The 14535-nt window shown below is 30.8% G+C and overlaps 1 protein-coding gene across 2 annotated transcripts in view; it reads left to right on the forward strand.

Moving 5' to 3' along the window:
• LOC129913476 (Y+L amino acid transporter 2) overlaps nt 1–14535 on the forward strand; it is a 53260-nt gene that overhangs the window by 33007 nt on the left and 5718 nt on the right. For both annotated transcript variants that reach the window (XM_055992173.1, XM_055992172.1), the window contains exons 2-6: nt 249–636; nt 10357–10603; nt 13696–13821; nt 13910–14003; nt 14275–14489. In XM_055992173.1, the coding sequence (XP_055848148.1) occupies nt 355–636; nt 10357–10603; nt 13696–13821; nt 13910–14003; nt 14275–14489 (964 nt within the window). In that variant the 5' untranslated portion in view covers nt 249–354. The remainder of the gene's footprint in view (nt 1–248; nt 637–10356; nt 10604–13695; nt 13822–13909; nt 14004–14274; nt 14490–14535) is intronic.

Here is a 14535-nt window from a genome sequence, read left to right on the forward strand (position 1 = left end):
TAGATTTTCTAAATTTTTAATAAATCTTAAATTGAAACTTAGAACTTGAAATAAAATTATTTATTAAAAAACCTTATGACCTTGAATATTTACAAAACAGATTAAATTACTGATTTATATTGTAGAATTAAAAGTGTTAAATTCAATTTAAATCATTTAAACTTCTAATAAAAAAAAAAAAAACAAAATACTTGATAATAAAATTTTATTAATAAATATTTTTTTTTTTATTTTAAATTTAATTTCAGATTTAAAGACTGGTTTCTAAAGAGAAGAGATAATAAATCTCTAAAAAAAAGTGTTAAACTCAAAAAAAGAAATTAAATACACTCACATTATAAACACACAATAGAAATGGAAACAGAATCACTTAACAACAAATCTTCATCAAGACAAAACTCCGTTACTAATGGCGGTGGCGGTAGCGGCGGTGGTGATGGCGATGAGAAACCTTCAGGTGATGGAGGTGGAGAAGTCACACTGAAAGCTAAAATGAGCCTGCTTAATGGAGTGACTGTGATTGTCGGATCAATTATTGGTTCGGGTATCTTTGTTTCACCAACAGGTGTCCTTATGCACACGGGCAGTGTTAATTTAGCATTGGTTGTGTGGGTGGCTTCAGGACTTTTTTCAATGGTGAGTTTGAAAAGTTTTTTTTTATAGGTATAAGCAAGGTCGGCGTAAAGCAAAATTGTTCTAAATCCACTTTTTACCGAAAATAAGTTAATGGTGCAGTTTTAATAATTTGAGGGGGTTCTTTCTGAATTTGAAAACCAGTTTTTGTCAAAAAAATTTCATTCCACAGATAATGTAATTTAATGGGACATAGAACAATAAATACAGGGAAGTAGCCTTTTGAAAATGAGCCCGAGTATTCTTGATTGTTCTAAGTCCCATTATATTTTGTTCTAAGTCCACATTTTATTTAAGGAAAAAACGTAATTGTATAGGAATTGTTCTATGTCCAATATTTAATAATAGTATGCACCTACTAATGAGGTAAACTTGTATATTTTATTCAAGAGAAAAGAACAAATTTTATAAAAAACATAACTTGAATGGCAAACGAGCAGAAAATTGTCGCTTTAAACCAATTTGAAACTAGAAAATCGTGCCCTGTAAAATTTGCTTTTTGTGACTTAGAACAATCTTTAACTTTATTCAGTTGACTAAATTATTCAATAAGTCGACTACGACAAACAGATCATGATATGTACAATTCACTGGATGTGAATAAATAGTGAAAAAAAACTTTCTACGAATCCTGAGTTTCTGAAAAGCAAAGAAATATACGAGTACCTTACTTACAATTTTCAACACAAATCTGGACGAAAAATTCATTAAAATAATTAATAACCAGAGATAAAAAACTATTTTATTGGAGATCATAACAGAATTTTCCTAACGGTAGTATTTCTTACTTCCTTATAAATAAAGAAAGCAAATTAATTATATACCTATAAAACCTTATTGAGCGTTAACATGATTACACTTTTAACTACATTATTTAAATATTAATTCTATTAATTATGTAATTAAAACTGATGTTGCAAATGCATAGGAAAATGAATAAGGCATGCATAACACCATGCAATTTCTTTATTCACTAAAAGATTTTGAGTTTTAGTTTTTAGACCAGTAAAAACATTCTAGGTCTCAAAAAAATTGCACTGTACTGATTTTTTGGTAGATCGCGAGGAACAAAAATCTAATTTGCAGACTTGTAATACCAACCGTGTTGTCCATAAAAACAATAGTTTCAGTTAAATACTTCAGTGAGCTTTAAATATGATGTTTGGTAAGGCCCAATGTTTTTTTTCGTAGATTTTGAAATAAAAAAACAGATTTAATAGAAGAAAAGGAATACAAACTTCGTATGGAGCTCTAGTAGTGAGCTGGCTAAGGAAGTCAAATTATCAATTTAATATGGTATTAGAAATTCCATCGGTCTACCAATTATTTTCAAAAGTCTGAATGTTAATCGTAAAATAAATACTGTTCATAAAATGGCCTATTACTATTGACATGATATTCAAATTATTTTGATTTTTTTTTATTAAATGTGTTAAAAAAATACCTCAAAATCATTTATATATTATGAACCCTTAATTATATTATCAGAACTATCGCTGTTTAATTTCACTGGTCTGCAAGGAAATCCTCCTTATAATGAAACTATATTTTTCTAAGGGATTTTTATGTGCTGATTCTGAATCCGAAGTCAAAATTGGCCTAACACGTCACGTTTTTAGGATATTCCTGTTAGAAAATCTCGAAACCCCATTTTGTTTTTGCTGTTTTCGAAGCAATATTTTGGCGTAATGTAAACTTTTTCAACTAAACTAGTCCCTGTTTATAAAAGAACTTATTTTGTTCTTTCAAATTCAGTTCCAATCTCCTCAATATCTCTTTTCTTATTGAAGATATCTAAGTTTAAGTACACTGAGCCAAAAAAAAAAACAAGGTAAAATCATTGTAACCACTTTGAATCAATGTAAAATCACTACATTTTGTAGCCTAAAGTGGAAAATGATTGAATCAAAGTAGCACACTTTAAATCTAAGTTGTTCACACATAAAAAAAAAAAAATAAAAGTAAAACTGGCATCCGCTGGGGATCGAACCTGCTACACCTGGGCTGACAAGCTTGTGCCTTAAGCCTGGTACGCAGCTCGCGCTAAATACAAATTATCGAAAAATTTAATCTCAGCTAAAATGGATCCCATACAAATTATCGATAACTTGTATGAGAATTTTATCTCGGCTAAAATTTAGCGCGAACAGCGTACCAGGCTTTACCACTGTGCCATCTCACTTATAAAAATTGATGTGACAAATTGTAAGTTAAGCATAGGACGATTTTAACGTATTAAAAATTACTATGCGTTTTTTCTCTGGGTGTAATTTAAGTAGGTTTGGCATATCTTACCATAAAGAAACTGATCATTAAAAATTCATATTTCTTTCTCCCAAGAACAAAAGTATACTTTTCTATGCTGATTTTGAATTTGAATTCAAAAAAATTTGGTCAGCTCCTGGTTGACTTTTTATATACATATAACGGGCGTTGAGATTTAACATTTTCCTAAATTAAAGTGTTTTTGTTCATGTGGGATTTACTAAAAACTGCAGGATTTCAATATTTTTGCTGTTTTTGTCAATTAGTATCTTAAAATGAGTGTAAACTTTAATTAATAAATAAAAATTTTGTGTCACATAATAGATCATGTTATGAAAAATAAGTCCTCCAAATTTGAGCTCAATACGAATATTAGTTTTTTTTTTGTACTAGGTCAACCGAATCTAAAAGGGTTATTTTCTACAAACTACTCATATTTTTCAAAAATCATTTTACAAAAATGGTACGCGCTAGAATTTTTCTAAAACCAGATTTAGATTCAGGAAAGTCAAATCTTTTATAATTTCAAAAAATTATTTGAAGGAGAAAAAAAAAGATACATTTTCCAGACCAGTGTTTATAAAAAAAATTGGTTGAACCATTAAAGCGATGCATAGGGAAGAGCCGAACTCAGTGAATGTTTTTTTTTTACAAAAGAATGAAATACCATATTTTTATTATCCTCATTTTTTGGGAAACCCTAAAGGATTTAGTTTTGTAAAAATTACAGACTGCATTGCCTTTAATTAATTTAATCAACACCATAAGAACCGTTTTCGAGAAAATTGGAATTACTCTAAAAAATTAGTTGTAGTTATCCGTACCAAATTTCAAGCAAATCGCTGCAGCTTCATGTACAGGACGACACGTATGGTAGACTTTTCTAGTTACATTTAAAACACAAAGAACTAAAATGTGACCGGAAAGAAAACCAGAGAATTTGATATTTTAAGAAGGGTATGATCAAACATTATGAAGCAACCTGATTTTATATCTTTACACTAAATATAATTTAACTTCAATATAAATATTATTGCATGTTAAAAACCATCTACATTCCAGAACATCAGACTGAACAATTATATATAAATATATATTCCATTTCTAGGTTCTAACAACGCGAGTTTTCCAATTATAAATTATTTGCACCGCCAATTGAGAAAGCTTAAAGCCATTTTACACAAAATCGAAATGTTATCACCCCTTAATTGAGTTTTATTATAGGTTGATACCCCCAATACCTACATCAATTAATCACTCATACTCTATTATGTGTTTTTTTTTTTTGCACACCTCCGCAATAAAGTGGGTGTGTTCGATTGCCAATTCAAGTAATTGATTGAGTAAAGACTATTACCTACTTTTTGTTTTTTTTTTTCACCATTTAAAATGTTTTATGAAATTACCTACTTCTTCCTTAAGAATGATTTCCTGTGTACACTTCACAGTACTTGTCTATGTAGGTACTCCTGAAACGTATCCTTATCACGTTTCATATAAATGTCAAATAGATAAGCAAATAAAATAAAAGCTCTATGCACGTAGATTCAACAATACACACAAAATTATATCTCGAAAAACCCACGTTGGTGTGTGGTTTTCATCATAATAATTTATCGTTTGACTTTGGAATTTATGCAAATACTACAGATACTTACTATGTTCATTCACAAGTTCATAGGACGTCATCAATTTGGATCCAATTATTTAAATACCTTTTTAAATAGGGTATTGTAGGTTTGTTTGTCTGGTTTGCATTCGTTGGAAATACCCGGATTCTGAGTCTGAATAGGACTTCCGTGAAAACAACTTTATTAGGGTTTGTCAGACTTTTAAAGATTAAAGTTTCACGAGAAGCTTTACTCACAAAAAGACAAATTTAGTTTATGTATATAAAAATAGGGTATTGCGTAATACATTCCTAACAATAAATAGTTTTTTTTTTTTATTACTCCCTGCCAACGAATGGTATTTAATTAAGTTCTCTGACAAGTTTCATAGAGCCCGAAATGAGTTCTTCCATCGATAACATTAGAAAATGTGAATTCTTGAGATTCCTTATAAAAGGAATATTCTTGGTAAGACTTGAATGCGAACGAACATTTTCCCTCTTGAATCCTTTTGTTCACAAATTCCATCATCATCATCTCTATAACATTTTCTCCTGCTTCAGTCAGGAATGGAGTAGAATAATTAGAGTTATGCATGCGGCAGCTTTCAAGGAGTTTTTTTTTTGCTTCTATATTTTTTATTGAATTTCTCTTCATCACTTTAAATGGAATTGAGATACAAACGAGAAAAGAAAAGTTCAATAAACAGCGCACATCTTCGATTGATGACGAGTTCACCATTTTAAGTAAGTAGGTGAACGATTCGGAAAATGATCACAAGAGCCAATGACAATGACAATCGAGACCAGAAGCATTCATTTACTTGTTTGCTCTATAAGTTCTAAGTTTGTGACTTGTGATATCTAGCACTATCGGATGTATCTGGTTCGTTTTGATGTATCTCATGATGTTGACGGATTTCGTTTTTTATATTGATTAGTCTAGCAAATATTGTATTAGTAGTTTGCACTTAAAAGATAAATCGTTAGATTGACATTATATCTGAAAAAATTAATATTTCATAGCAGTGGGTTGTTGATATGGTAATTTCGTTTATCATTCATTAGAGTTTCAGTTTTTTTTTTTAACGGATATAGGTATGTAGATGACATTGTTGAATCACTTGTTGACAAGGTGGCCAAAGCAGTGAGAGTGACGCATTGGTTTGTAAGAGTTCTTGTTGGTAAGGGAAAAACCAGTTGATACACTCAAAGGATGGTGGTTAAATGGGAACTTAATTTATAAAATAATGTGGTTTTTCTGGGTGATTTTTTGAGCAATGAACTGAATGCATAAAATGTTATATTTCTTCCATGTAAGTTGTGACTACGATTTATAAAAAGGTTTGGGATTTTCCAAGAACATGTTTTGACTTCATTTTCAAGTTTTTTTGGAATTTATTATTTTCATTCGATCTTTAAATAAAACACATAACGACTCGCCTTAAAATAAGTTGCTTACTTTTTATTTAAAAGATATGATATTAGTAAAAAATTGAAAAATATGTTTTTAAAAAAATAATAAAAAATGAAAATCGTTTCTAAAATTTTGAAAAAAAATACATATCTACAAATTTTTGGATGTACAAGAAATTAAGACCCATTTTCTGACACACAATTTAAATATTTAAAGTTACATTCTTATAGATAATTTGTGTGGTTCAAAAAATATTTTTTTTAGATTTTCAGTCGGGCCACCCGCTAAATTTGTTCCACTTATCTAAGACTAACGTAGTGAAATTTCAATTTGCTATCTTAAGAACAAGAGGGTGCTAGAAACAGTTCAATTTTTAGGTTTTTTAGGCAATCTTGATTTTTTTAAAGTTATTTTTTGAAAAGCAAAAATTTTATTTAAGTTTTACTTGTCTTTATAACACATATAAAATTTTTTTTCGAAAAAAAAAGTGAGCAATAATTAATAATAATAAATAATAAGCAAAATGTGCAAATAAAACGTCTGTGTGGTACTACCTATTGACGAAATTTACTTGGATGTGGGCCCAGAAATTATTATTTCGATATTTTTTCGGAATAAGTACAACAACCACAACTTTCAAGCAATTTTTGACTTAATAAAAAAAATAATTATTTTGTTTTCTTTTTCCCAAAAGAATACAATTTTTACTTGCGATATAGGTACTATATATCAAGTTATGTATTCGTACAAAAAAAAAAAAGTTGAGATAGGTAATATTTTTCCATAACATTACGATGGTAGAGAATGCCAAAAAAGTGGGTCCCGGAAGTCCGTCTGTCTGTCTGTCTGTCTGTCAGTCTGTCAGTCTGTCAGTCTGTCAGTCTGTCAGTCTGTCAGTCTGTCAGTCTGTCAGTCTGTCAGTCTGTCAGTCTGTCAGTCTGTCAGTCTGTCAGTCTGTCAGTCTGTCAGTCTGTCAGTCTGTCAGTCTGTCAGTCTGTCAGTCTGTCAGTCTGTCAGTCTGTCAGTCTGTCAGTCTGTCAGTCTGTCAGTCTGTCAGTCTGTCAGTCTGTCAGTCTGTCAGTCTGTCAGTCTGTCAGTCTGTCAGTCTGTCAGTCTGTCAGTCTGTCAGTCTGTCAGTCTGTCAGTCTGTCAGTCTGTCAGTCTGTCAGTCTGTCAGTCTGTCAGTCTGTCAGTCTGTCAGTCTGTCAGTCTATCAGTCTGTCAGTCTGTCAGTCTGTCAGTCTGTCAGTCTGTCAGTCTGTCAGTCTGTCAGTCTGTCAGTCTGTCAGTCTGTCAGTCTGTCAGTCTGTCAGTCTGTCAGTCTGTCAGTCTGTCAGTCTGTCAGTCTGTCAGTCTGTCTGTCTGTCTGTATAAGGAGCTACAGCCTAAACGGATGGACCGATTAATGTCAAACTTGGTGTGTAGCGTTATTTGGCGACTCTCCAGAGGGGTTTTTGGAATTAATTTTTTTGGACCAAAAATAACGGTACTTGTCATATACCGATTTTAGTAAAGTTGAAATTGCTCAAAAACGGCTCCAACGATTTTGTTTAAAAAATTCTAATGTAAGTTTTAATACAAGGTCTATCTTCTAATGAAAATTTTTTTTTTTGAAAATCATTATTAACGGTACCTGCCATAGAACCGTTTTTTTTAAATACTATTATCTCCGAAAGTGCTTATTCCATTTCAACGAAACTTTTTGTGATGAAGAATTTATATAATTTAAATATAAGCCAAAAGCAAAATTTTGAAAAAAATACTTTTTGGATTTTTAATAAAATTTTGAAAATTTTTTTTTGAAAAATCCAATTTTCGAAAACGGGACATTAAATTTTTTTGAAATTTTGTGTTTAGATGTTGATCAGTGATTTCTACAAAATGGTATACAAATTTTATTTTAAAACTTTTTTTCCAAGAAATTATTTATAAAAAATTAGTTTTTTAAAAAACGGCTCTAACGATTTTGAAATTTTTTTTTCTAAAAATGCATGTTAGTATATCAGTCAAAACTGCATACTTGTTTTGGGGGGCAATTTGATTTCAGATTTTATATTATTTTTTTAAAAAACGAATTTCCTTTTTTTTTCCCATATATTTAGATTTTCCAAATTTCTATATAAAAAGTCTTTAAAATTTAAGCAACTTGAACTCTAAGAGCAAGTACGTGCGACCCCAGTCGTGCAATTTATTCAATATCGATCAGCACCCCCTTCTATATAAAATAATAGGCTGAAAATTCAAAACTATGATACCAATAGGATGTGGTACCAAACTAGGGGGTGGTTCTACGTTTATTTGAAAATTTTATTTTTCCCATGCAAGCGTGGACCATCTTAATGTACATGCTAAGAAAGATCTTATTATCATTAAATACGTTTCTTTCTTTATTTATAAGGAAGTTTAAAATACTATCTCTAGCGAAAACCCATTATCGTCTTCAATAAAACATATTTTTCAAATTTCATGAAAGCTTTTAGTACCTATTATATAGGCAACAAAAACTTTTTTTTGGTGCGATTGAGTTCGACCAAAAAAAAACATAAGCTATTTTCATTTTTGGTTTAAAAATGCTTTGTACATCGTAATACTCTAGGTAATAATCTAGGCCGGAATACCTTTGCTCTTACGTATTATTCAAATAATAGATTATACGAAACTCTCATTTTTTTGAAAGTCTAGAACAGGCATGTGAAACTCGCGGCCCACAACGAATAACTTTGCGGCCCTCGACATTTTTAATAATTTTGAGCTTAAGGTTATGATTTATATTTTCTGTTCAACGCACGTTTACATATTTTTTTAATGAACAAATAAATATAAATATGAAAATAACAAATATAAAATCTTGTGGCTAAATTGTGGTAGGAAGTTCTGTGATTTCTTAAAAGTGATTTACGATTGAACCCAACGATAGGTTGAATAATAAATGCCCTAGTTATGGCATTCAAATGCAACTTAGCTTTTTGGGACACCAGAAGAGTAACAAGGATTTGACGCGTTTTCCTACGTGCAATATGTCAAATTTAGGTAAATCTTCATCGTTGTATCAAATATACCTACTGCGCGGAAAAAAATCTAAACCTAAAAACTGAATATGCAGAATTATGCCTTTGAAAGGCCCTTCATTTTCTTTGATTTTTTCCATTAAAATAGAGTAATGGAGAATGATATGGAAATGGAGGAATGCGATTTCTAGTATGACTCCGAAGTAAGTTCAAAATGTCTGTGAAGTGGATATGACCGAATTTTATAAGTATTTTTCAGTCAGATTTGGGACAATTTAAAACTGCCATATAAAATCGTTTGCAAATTTCACAGAACCTGTCGATGCGAGCACATGTTTTTACTTACATATGTATAAAGAGGAATAAGTCACTTAGATCCAGCCTAACTTACACTTTGGTTTTAAGAAAAATTGTAGTAGAGAAGAGATTCCATTTATCAGGAAGAAAATATTATTGTTACCATTCTTCTTATTTTTATAAATATGTTTTTTTAAAAAATTTAGTTTAACTTTGTTTTGCGGCTCATAAAAATTTACATCTCCCTGTTTTGGCCTTTAGTAACCATTGAGTTTAACATGCCTGGACAAGAACTATGAACTATGATTTTAATTTCGAAATATCTCGAAAATTGGCTCTTGTTTTAAAACTAGTGGCTACTACTGAATACTTCACACACGAATTAAATAGAATCAATTTGTTTCCGCTCTGCATCTATAGCATCCAATGAATTAGTAGAAACATTTTTTAAGCCAGTTTGTACCTTGCCCATGAGGCTCAATTCGTTGAATATTAAAATCTTCTACGAAGTTCTTTTGTCATTTTAAGAATGGTTTGTCTGTGCATTTCTTAAAAATTAAACAATAAGTATCATTTTTATTTTAAGCTTTAACATTCGAAGCATATTTAAAGTTATTAGGAAAAACGACCTAGTCGTGCATTTTATTTTCATTTCAAATGATTAAACTTTTTCTACAGACATAAATCTAAATTAAGTATCCTGAGGTGATAAAACACCAGTTTACATATGGCGTTTTCGATTGGCAGTCCGAAAGCGTCCGGAATCATTCTGAAAAAATTTTATTCACACAAAACTGTCAGTTTTGTACGAATAAAACGCTTTCAGAATGATTCCGGACGCTTCCGGACTGCCAATCGAAAACGCCAATAATCACAAAATTTAAACACCTTTCAAAAAATGCTTTAGCCAAAAATAGATTCAAAGGAACTACTATTGCTAAGCTATTAATATTCTCTTTTTCTCACATAACATTATGGGGGCTTGACCAGATGATTTTATCAACAATCTCTCAGAGACTGAAAGTCTGCACGATTTTTGTATTTCTTTGCTCACGTCTCTGTGCTAATTTAATTCAAATAAATTAATTTAAATTGATTTATAATTTGTATTTCTTGTGACTCAACAGGTTGGTGCTTACTGCTATGCTGAATTGGGAACAATGATAAGAAAATCAGGTGCAGATTATGCATATATCATGGAAACATTTGGACCATTTATGGCCTTCATAAGACTGTGGATTGAGTGTATGATTGTACGGCCATGTTCGCAAGCAATTGTCGCACTCACATTTAGCGTTTATGTGCTTAAGCCATTCTTCCCAGACTGCCAGCCGCCAGAGGATTCAGCACGACTTTTAGCCGTGTGTTGTATATGTAAGTAAAAGATTTATTTTTATTCGGTTTCCAAAAACTAATAAATTAGGTATTGTAATGAAACAAGCGATTTTAAAGTAACATGACATAAATAAGACGAGCTGTCATGATAAATGCTTAGATTTGAGTTGGCTTAAAGCTAGACTCATGGAATTAATTTTTAACATTTTAATCTACAAGACAAAACCCTAATGAGAAAGTATTTTCAGTGAAGGATTTATAATCTATTAAAAAATTTCAACACACAGTCCAGAATAACAAGAAATGTTTGTTCTTGTTGATTCTCATATTTTCAAGGGACCTTTAAAAAAGAGTTAATTTTTCTGACATCATAAAAACCTCTTTAAACAAAATTGCAATAAAAATCAAATAAAAAACCAAGTATAGCTAAAAAATTAATGTTGATGCGGTGAGCGCGTTTTAGTGTAGGCTTCAAAGGTCTTATTTGTGTCCAATAATTGTATACCCTATTGCGTTGATGAGAATGTCGTGTGTCTTATTTTATGCTCTTTTCCATCATTGATTTGTGGCAATTAAACAATTGGAATTATTTTTATGTGTTCCAAGTTTATAGACAAAAAGGGCAAAGAGACAGAAATAAATACATTATATACATTTCTGATCTATGGCATACACGAGTTTCAAACAAAGCCAATGATACTTTTTTTGGATTGTGTAAAATCGGGAAAAGTTTCATCATTCAATGTTTGTTTTTTCCTGAGATGTAGCAGTATAGTAAGTAGGTATAAAGATAAACGACGACGCGTCGTTTGTTGTTATTGTAATGTTGTCTTATTCATTTTTGTAGGAAAAGTGATTGGGATTGGACAAAGGGTAACGATTTACTGATTGTTGATGTATTTTTTTTTTTTTTTTCAATAATTACCTATCATTTGACAAAACTATAAGTCACTCTGTCTGACTAATAAATATTTAACAATTAATTATGATACAAAAAAATTTAAACATTATTTACCTTCACAATTAGATGTGTCTAATACTTTAATACTTCCGGTGGAATTGATTTAATTAGATTTATAAATTGCCCTTCACTTGAAAAACGTGAGTTCACATAAGAGTAATGAATTCAATTGAATTACATAAATCGATTGACTCCTTATTGTATTTTTTAACTAACTCAAGACCCTGATGCTTTACAGTGCACTTGAAATGGATATAGTCAACATTTTAAAATTGATGTGAACTTGAACGAAAGGTTCCTCTTCAGACAAACTAAAATTTTCAAAGACTGCTCAACGCGCCTAAAGAATTTTTCTTAAGAATAATACGAATGTATCGTTTAACATTTAGCCCTGATTTTTCAATCGTCAGTTAGACTATCAAAAGAATAAATGTCTATATAAAAAAAACTTTTATTCCTCTATCTGAGGTTTATGTGACTATTGAAAAATTGGGCCTTAGTGTCATAAATTAAAGAAGCAAAGTAAACGTTTTTAAAAGTGATCTTCCTTTTTCATCTTGTAACAAGGCTGAAAATGTGTTTTTTTTTTTTGTATTTTGTAAGTTTTTAGATTATATTTGCATGTAAAAAATAAATATCCATCAAAAAATGTTTTCGCAATAATTTTTTAATTTAAGGTCGGTCCACTAGGTTAAAGTTATTAGCACTTATTTGTGTATGATACTGAAGCTGATTGTCATGAGTTGCGACTTAAGAATCGGTTTTTGCCATCTTTTCATGAAAGATATTTAAAAAAAGTTAAACTCGTTTTTAACATTACAACAACAACTTTTTGAACTTTTTCAAACTCAAAAAGAAACATGCGAATTATATACCTACATTATGTACTACTTACATGTCTTGAAATATGTTTTGAAAATTGTTGGAGTCGTTTTGTGTTTTGTTTCTTTTTCTATATAGTTTTTTTATAAATAAAAGTTTTCAAACAAAAATGTCAATATCCATCGAATACCTACATTACCTGTCAAAGCTGTGCTCTGTGCATAGTTTATCGCCTATTATTATTAGTTTATTAAAAATAAAAACAAAATTGGTAAGAGTATGCAGCTTTGTCTAAATCATCCTCCATGTTTTTGTTTATTAAAAACTTATAGTTCAGGCATTTTATAATTTACTCTGGGCTGGGCCACCATCTTACATTTTTAAATTTAGATTCATCAAAGCAACGATTATATAATTTTTATTTTCAATTTTAATAGACCAGGGGATTACTCGTCGAGCTACATCGGTTACATGAACGACTTTAAACTTCAATTATGTAGGTATGTAGGTCCCATCGAACCTCACGGATTAAATTTTAGTATATCTGAATTATTCTGACTACAAACAATATTTTCAAAGATTCAATAGAGCATTACTATTAGTGTAAGGGTCGTCGATATTAAAAAAGTAGCTAATGTAGTTGATGTAGCTTGACAATAAATAGACCCCATAGGAGCCAGTTTCAGAGCTTACTATATCAGCGACCGATTACTATATCAGTCCGATTGAACTTCGGAAAATTGTTTTTGTCTAAATAGTGCAAATAATCAGCTTCCAGTTCCTAATCTTTTTCAGTTGTACTGGCTCTTGCGAATAATTTATTGACAAAGTCGATACTCGTTGTCCTGAAAAATCGCATTTTTGTTCGGACTCAACAGCTCTTGTAGCTCTCTTTCATTTTTTCAAACAAAATACACGCACACAGAAATGGTTGTGGGTTGAAAATATTTAAAATTTACTCCTTCATGAAATTATTGTGGCAAACATTCATTTTTTATATAAACTGTTTGCTATTTAACTAACGGTCACTGTGGCGTATGCGTAATATTTTTTTTTCCTAAAGAAAATCTTAAGCGGCCAATGCAAAATTTCTAACGATGACCAATTATTTAATTTGATTGATCTACAAAGAAAATACTTGCTTACCTATAGTCTTTAAACTTTGATGGTTGATTGACTTAAGAGTTAATTTTTCATTCACTTCATAAGAAGATGAAATAATAAACTGTCTAGATTATCTGGATGCTTAAGTTTTAATCCATATTTACCGGATTTTGCATCATATTTAATTAATTAATTCGTATGTATATTACGTATGAAATAATTATTGATTTTATTTATATTTCAGTGGTCCTTACGTTTGTCAATTGCTGGGATGTTAAATGGGCTACATGGGTGCAGGACATTTTCACCTACGCTAAACTTTTAGCTCTATTTATAGTCATTGCAACTGGCATGTATCAATTAAGTCTGGGTAAGAAAATTAATTATAATTCACTGACGCTGTCAGGGAAAATATCCACAACAGAGCAATTTTAATAAACCTATTTAAACTTTACTAGGAAAAACTGAATACTTTACATTCGAAAATACAAATACTCAAGTGACGTCATTGGCACTATCATTTTACTCTGGATTGTTCGCCTACAATGGATGGTAAGACTACTTTTTCTCAAACCAATTAATGAACCATCATTTCCTATAACTTCAAACCCTACATAATCCTTCACTAACACACACACACACACACACACACACACACACACACACACACACACACACACACACACAAACAATCTAGAGCAATCCTATTTAGATATCTAATAAAATTCCATAATGAAAGCTCAAGGGAATACTGTCTTTATTGTAAATGACGTTTTTTACGACCACCCTGTTATTTTCTTGCTTCTTCCCGCACATCGCACAGGAACTATCTCAACTTTATTATTGAAGAGCTTAAGGATCCAGTGAAAAATCTACCCAGAGCCATTGCGATATCCTGCACCCTGGTGACCGTTGTATATTTATTAGCTAATGTTGCATTCTACACAACCTTATCGCCTGAGGAAGTTCTTGGTTCTGAAGCTGTTGCTGTTGCTTATGCTGACAGGATATTTGGACAATTTGCATGGACAATTCCTGGTAAATTGTTGTTGTTTTGCTTGAAATTCTTTTTCTAATTTTGTAC

Source organism: Episyrphus balteatus, chromosome 3 (genome assembly GCF_945859705.1).
Source record: "Episyrphus balteatus chromosome 3, idEpiBalt1.1, whole genome shotgun sequence".
Taxonomy (NCBI): Eukaryota; Metazoa; Arthropoda; class Insecta; order Diptera; family Syrphidae; genus Episyrphus; species Episyrphus balteatus.